Raw genomic sequence first — 6,735 nt, forward strand, 5'->3', positions numbered from 1 at the left:
TTTTTTAACCTAGTTAAATCGCTTTCGGACTTAATCACACTCGAACAGAAAGTAGTTTCAGAAACCTAACCTAACTTAACAAATTGAAATGTGTGGAATATTTTGTTTATTATCATACGACAAAAACAATGAAGAAACATTACTCAACAAGGTTTGTTTTTGCATTTTTGTTTGTATTAAACTAAAAAACTAAAATTTTAGTTTGAGCTGTTCAAAGAGCAAATTTCGCGAAGGGGCCCAAATTCGTTAAACACTGACTTTTGCGAGCTAAATAATTGCAATATTTTGTTTGGTTCAAGTGTCTTGTGGCTTCAAGGGACTGATATTACGACACAACCTTATAAAAACGACAATTCTGTCTTTGTGTACAATGGGGATGTTTTTGGGGGTTCCCAAATCGGACGACAATTAGAAAATAGTGGTGCGGGAGATACGAGACTATTTTTTGAAGCTTTGGAAAATTCGGAGGATATTTTAGAGACATTAGGTGGTATTGAGGGGCCCTACGCCTTCGTGTACTTAAATAGAACACAAAATAGGCTTTATATTGGCCGTGACGTTTTTGGCAGACGTAGTCTTCTAATCGGCAGAAATCAAAATGAACTTGTAATTTCGAGTGTTGCCAAAAGGGGTACACAGTTTGAGTTTAAGGAAGTGCCAAGTATTGGCATATTTTTCATTGATCTTGATACAAAAACGTGGAAGATTTTTCCATGGCGTCGGAAAAACAAAAACTTCACTGAAAAATTACAGGAATTTGAGTTATTTATTAGTCAGACTGTGTTAACACAATCTGTTACATTTGACCAAAATAAAATCTTCATTCCTCCTAGTGAAACACAACTAAAACTGTTGACTGAAATTTTAAATCTGCCAGCGGGTGATTTATTTAATTTTTTGTTTAATTCCCCGTTTATGAAAAATATTTTACAATTGAAAGAACTTCTCAAAAACAGTATAAAAAGACGTATTTTGACCCAACCAAAATTTTGCCAAAATTGTTTCAAAAAATACGACTGTGATCATGCAATTACTGGAATTTTATTTTCGGGGGGTGTCGATTGTGCCGTTTTGGCCCTTCTTGCGAGTACAATAATCGACCCTTTGCGTCCTATTGACTTAATTAATGTGGCTTTTGAAAGGGGGGGTTCTTATGATACCCCCGATCGTATTACCGGATTTAACACCCTAACAGAATTACAAAATTTGTGTCCTAACCGGAAATGGAATTTCGTTCAAGTTAATGTAACACGAGACGAGTTAGACCAGTGTAGACGTGCCCGAATTTCCGATTTAATTTATCCATTAAATTCCATTCTTGACGATAGTTTAGGTTGTGCTTTGTGGTTTGCCAGCCGAGGAGTAACCCCGGATTACACATCGCCTTGTAGAGTAAAAAAAAAAGTTGCATTTGTCACTTTAAAATTCAGACTTTGTTGGTAGGGATGGGAGCCGATGAGCTATTTGGGGGCTACACGAGACACCGAGCTGCGTTTCAAAAAAACTCTTGGGAGGGTTTGAACGAAATTTTGGACGAAGATTGGCAAAATTTGCCTTATAGAAACTTAGCCAGGGATGACCGAATGGCCTCAGACCATGGGCGACAACTCAGAACGCCTTATTTGGACGAAGAAGTTGTGACATTTATACGCAATTTGGACACTTGGGACAAGTAAATGTGAGTTTTGGGGTGATATTTGTCAATTTAGTGATTGCAGGACCTTTCCGTCAATGAAATTGCAAGGATTTGGGGAGAAAATTCTGCTTAGAAGCCTTGCGTATCATTTGGGACTTACAAACGCCGCTGTTTTAAAAAAACGGGCTTTGCAATTTGGTTCAAGGATTGCAAATTCGAAAGATAAGGGACACGAGATTTCTCACAATTTAGTAACTTAGTTGCAATAAAAAATTGGAAAGATTTAAATATTTTGTTGCAATTGTTGCATTTTTCCTTGAACGTAAAATCCTCATCTTTGTGATAAGACTTATGATTATTAATGGCGTGAAATATAAAACACCCGTCATATAGTGACAAATTAATGTTTTATGATAGGTATACTCTTTTTAATAATGACAAAAGTCGTTATGTTTGCCACCCTATGTTAATTACGATGTTAATATTAATTATTTTTTGCTACCTCCAAAAACTGGGGTACACATACTTATTTGGGAAAATAATTTTTAGGGAAGATTGAGGTTGGGATTGTTTGAATTTTCGCATGGTTGCCACCTTAAAATGCTCCCTTTCAACGACTACTTCGATGCACATTAATTTGAAAACGATTATACCACAGATACTACGGCGAACATGTTAAAATATTGTTCCCCTACTGTTGCTAAATATGTGACACATACAGGGTGATTCACGAGGGATAATGAGCCTGACCAAATTTTCGATGCAACCAACATTACACTTGTTGCTAAATAACTTGAAAAGTAATGGTGGTTGCATCGAGAATTTGGTCAGGCTCGTGAATCACCCTGTATAATAAACTGTTGTCTCAAATCAGGATACTTTCCCGATTTTTGGAAGACAGCCATTGATCGTACTTTGCCTAAAGTTAAAGAGCCAACTTTTTGTTCTGACTTAAGAATAATTTTGTATCTTGTTTGTTTTGTAGTTGTTTTCAGGCAATTTACGACTATTTGGTGTCTTCCAATATCCATAACGGCAATCAGTCAGGTTTTAGAAAGAACCACAGCACAACCTCGGCCTTGGGTGTTGTTCTGGATGATTCTTTGAAAGCTCTTGATGAAGGTAAAATTAAAGTAATATCATTTTGCTAAGACCTACTAAAAATTTTATGACACATTATAAGGATTTTTTTATCAGGGGCGTCCTAAACTGGGGGGGGGGGGGCATAAGGTAAAAAGTATTCTAATTATTTTTACTTTTTTGATACAAGTTAATAGGAAAGTTTTGCCTTAAAATTGAATGTTCTATTTCCTGTTTAAATTTGTAACAATAAAAATGGAACACCAAAACTCACTTTGACATCTATTCTGTTGCAGAAACAAATACTAAACGGGAAGGTTAAATTTGTAACACAAAAAGTGCTTTAAATATATGCAATATATTTAATTAGGTACATTTATATAAATTAGATGACATTTATATAAATGGGCCAAAAAGTGTCTCTTATCATCGACAACTTTATTTGTTTAAAATATGATAATATATGTAATTTGCTGAATAAAATTTGTTAAACTTCACTAAAAATTAGCAGTTGACACTTTTTAACGCACTTCATGACTAAATTAAATTAAAATTATCACAATATTAAAAAATCATGACCAAGCTAAACATATAATATTATAAAACAACAATTGCGTTTTTAACAGCTGTACATAGTAAACTTGGCTTATATACACTTTGACTAGTTGCATAACTTATCGGCTAGTGTTTGATAGAACCATAGTAAACAGTATGACCGTTAACTTTCTATAACTTCAGTCTTTTTCCCATATTTCCGGTAGATTTCGAACTAACAAAATGGAATAATTTATACAATATGGTCACGGTTGAAAAAGTCACTCAATCCCAGGTGGCCTTGACAAATAGTTTTATCATTGCCCATTACAGAAATAATACTTTACGGATCCTTGCTCTAACTAAAACTATATTTCGCTGGTCAGGACAAGTATTACTAGAAAAAGTTTATTTCTTTGGTGGATTTTCAAAGCAATACTTGTAAACGGTTTTAATAATGCGCCGCCATCACCTGATCTGCGAAAGTAACCCTTTTCTAGCTGGGTTGAGGCGGTACTAAGGGTGCGTTCTGGTGTAACGCACTAACAGGCCGACTTTTCGGCGTTTGGGCCCTTCGTATTTCCACTGCATCACCATGGAGCACCTCCATGTACTCCCTTATCAAAGTCGCAATTTGAAACGCTTGGGCAGTGGTCAAAATAACTTTACTTTGTTTCTTATCACTTCCGGTTATTATCATCAGATAGTTAAGTGCCGGTGCGTAACTCAAAATACCCCCATAATCATAGGTACAAAGTGTGTTTCTTGAACGATGTTCGAGGAGGTGGAGGCCTTTTTGGTCGACGGCGAGCCAAAGGACTCGAGGCCAGTTCGAAGTGAATGATTGCTAAAATTGAGACAGTTGTTATTTGGAAGGTTTGAAGATGAGAATTTGTACCATAACGTCGAAAATTGTAGCTTTATGCAAAGGCCAGCTTTGGATGAGGTTTAGGAACGCTTGTTTCGCCTCCGATGGGGTCATTCCCCGGAGAGATTGATGGTGCATCGCTACGCCCTCTTGTGGTAATATTGGAACAAGTCGGGCTGGTAAACAGTGACAGGCGATGGGGCGGTAGTCGTGGATTTGTTCATTCACGTCGCCGAGTTCAAGTTGAGCTTGGAGGGCAGTTAGCATCATCTGAAAGTTAAAAAAATTATTTCCACTTTGTACCTAAACTCTTTTTCATATTAATGTGCATCAAGTAGGTTGTAGAAGTCTAAATGCGTCTTTAATTTAAAGGACGATTCACACAAAAAGTGTCATTAATGTCATTCAGAACAAATTTAATCACATCAATAATGAGATTTTTTTTTTAAGTTTTCCACCTTATGTTAATTTTAATAATTTTTTGTTAACTCAATTTTTGCATGGTTGCCACCTTAAAATGATCCCTTTCAATGACTACTTCGATACACATTAATATGAAAACGGTTATATTGCGAAGCAATTATCTGAGAGTCTAGTGGAATTTTCTATAAGGTTGGTATTACATCTATCTCTAGCATATACATAACTAAAAACCATTAATCAATTAGCATTAATCAATGAATATATGAAGACCTAAAATGAGGATTACTTTTTGTTACATTGTTATTCATTTTTTTTTATTTTTCTCAATAACAAGCATACCAACCTTTAAAAACACCTGGTGGAAAATAAAGGCCATGGGGAGTTTTAGTTAACAAGAAGATAAAAAATGTAATTAATTGCACATCTAATTCATGCATAAAATAATATTTTTATTTTATTCATTATCATATTATGATTGTGTTTTAAATTTAGTTTTATTTCAATAATATACTATAAAAAATCAAACAATGATACAAGTTTTAGGTATAGTCGAACAAAGTGAAAATGACGCCTCAATAACTAGCCCCTGCTAGGAGGCTAGAAGGCAGGGTCGTAATAACTGTTTTCCAAAATAAAGTTATTTTATAGATCATTTGAAACATTATTGTTTTACATAAAATCAAGTTTAAAATAGAGAAAGCCTATTTCGTACAAAAATTATGTTACTTAATTTAATTTTGGAAAACAGTTTATCAAAAAAAAATTTATTACATTAATAATAATTTGTTTTTTGTCAATTTCATCTTATTAATGCATAATTTTCTTTGAGAAATGGTTTTCGTTAAATTGTTTATTTAAAAAACTAAACATTTTTATTTAATTTAAAAGTATTACAATTAAATAATAAATTTTGTAGCAGAACTAAAATATTTCAAATAATTTAGTGGTTTTTTTCCTGGTTTAATTAAATAAATAATTTTGATTCGTTTTCAATGACAATTACAAAACTAATAGAAAACTTAGAGCCGATTTACAGAACGTGTTAATCGCAACTAAATTTTAATTCGCGATTAACCTGACTTTTGTCAATGCAAAATAAATGTCAACTCAATTCGAATTAGTTTAATTCTGAAGTAAATTTTAATTTCGCTTTCTGCTCAAATAATTAAACGACTCGCAGTAAACGAACACGTGGAACCTTCTTTGCGTAAATAAACAATGATTTAATTAATTTGTTGTTCAAAATATAGAAATCCTATTTCGTACAAAAATTATGTTAATTAATTTTATCTTAAAAAACAGTTAAAAAATTATTAAGTTAATAATGATTTGTTTTTTCATCAATGTCATTATTAATGCATATTTTTCTTTAAGAAATGGTTTGTTTCGTTTAGTTGTTTTTCATTAAAAAAATTCAACATTTTCAAAATAAATGGCAACTAAATTCGAATTATTTTAATTCTGAATTAAATTTTCATTTCGCTTTCTGTAAACCGGGAGCTAAAAGAATTTAGCAGCAGGGGCTGGTTTATTGAGGAGTCATTTTCACTTTGTTCGACTGTACCTTCACGAACTGAATAAAAAAATATATTGTTGTCTGCTTGGATTTTTAGCCTTTGCTAATTTTAGATCAATATTATGTGAGTAATTCCATGCCAAAACGATCACTTTTAAAACTCATTGTTTCTGATTTTCGTAAATTTAAGACATGTTATAGAACGTGTAAAAATAAGTGACACGTATTCCACCGTTTTTTATTTTTTCAATGTATGTTGAAAAAACAGGGATGTACAAAATTAAGTACCTCGTAACAAAAAGAATTTTTATTTAAAGAGCAAATCAACATATTGAAACGATTTTTTTTAAATATAGTCCGGTCAAAATAAACATTTTAAATAACTAAAATTCCGACAGAGCTAAATTTTGGTGGAGATATTGAGTACACCATTAGGAATAAAGTGTCAAAAGTCCCCATCGATCCCATGTGTGCTAAAAAAGTTATTCGGGGTCAAAGGTCGAAATTTGACGTTTTTTAGATTTTTTTCGAAAACGGTAAGTTTTATCAAAAAAGTAGCCCAGACAAAAAATATAGATCTTGAAATTATCTACAAAACGGTCCTTATACTTTTTTTCTAACAATCACCATTCCTGAGATATCGCGATTCTAAAAGTTGAAGGAGTCACGTTCTACATG

General features: G+C 33.0%; 2 protein-coding genes across 4 annotated transcripts in view; one reads left to right on the top strand and one right to left on the bottom strand.

The window, feature by feature from the left end:
* Window positions 1-14: 14 nt before the first annotated feature.
* Window positions 15-1,924, top strand: LOC123011076 (asparagine synthetase domain-containing protein CG17486). 3 transcript variants are annotated; one of them, XM_044408348.1, is made up of 4 exons: window positions 15-151; window positions 202-1,392; window positions 1,431-1,672; window positions 1,719-1,924. In XM_044408348.1, exons 1-4 carry the CDS (start codon window positions 89-91, stop codon window positions 1,894-1,896), a joined length of 1,674 nt encoding a protein of 557 aa, XP_044264283.1. In that variant the 5' UTR covers window positions 15-88; the 3' UTR covers window positions 1,897-1,924. The 3 variants fall into 3 exon arrangements, with proteins under 3 accessions (XP_044264283.1, XP_044264284.1, XP_044264285.1); XM_044408349.1 differs by having other exon boundaries at window positions 202-1,387; window positions 1,444-1,672; XM_044408350.1 differs by lacking the exon at window positions 1,719-1,924 and having other exon boundaries at window positions 1,444-1,666.
* Window positions 1,925-3,066: 1,142 nt separating this feature from the next.
* The window catches only part of LOC123012053 (myosin-I heavy chain), a 54,461-nt gene continuing 50,792 nt past the window's right edge, over window positions 3,067-6,735 (bottom strand). Inside the window, exons 15-16 of the mRNA XM_044409826.1 lie at window positions 4,149-4,388; window positions 3,067-4,097 (exon numbers count right to left, since the gene is read on the bottom strand). Of these exons, the coding sequence (XP_044265761.1) occupies window positions 3,747-4,097; window positions 4,149-4,388 (591 nt within the window). The 3' untranslated portion in view covers window positions 3,067-3,746. The remainder of the gene's footprint in view (window positions 4,098-4,148; window positions 4,389-6,735) is intronic.

The sequence above is a fragment of the Tribolium madens genome, unplaced genomic scaffold (genome assembly GCF_015345945.1).
Source record: "Tribolium madens isolate multiple individuals breed KSU strain unplaced genomic scaffold, Tmad_KSU_1.1 Scaffold_91;HRSCAF=231;Tcas5.2_LG7, whole genome shotgun sequence".
Classification (NCBI taxonomy): domain Eukaryota; kingdom Metazoa; phylum Arthropoda; class Insecta; order Coleoptera; family Tenebrionidae; genus Tribolium; species Tribolium madens.

What these genes read in the sequence shown, in the direction of transcription:
- LOC123011076 (XM_044408348.1), top strand. Translation starts at nt 89, where the DNA reads ATGTGTGGAATATTTTGTTTATTATCATACGACAAAAACAATGAAGAA. An exon ending in ATTACACATCGCCTTGTAGA is followed by an intron (nt 1,393 to 1,430) that starts GTAAAAAAAAAA and finishes TTTAAAATTCAG; the next exon opens with ACTTTGTTGGTAGGGATGGG. An exon ending in AATTTGGACACTTGGGACAA is followed by an intron (nt 1,673 to 1,718) that starts GTAAATGTGAGT and finishes TAGTGATTGCAG; the next exon opens with GACCTTTCCGTCAATGAAAT.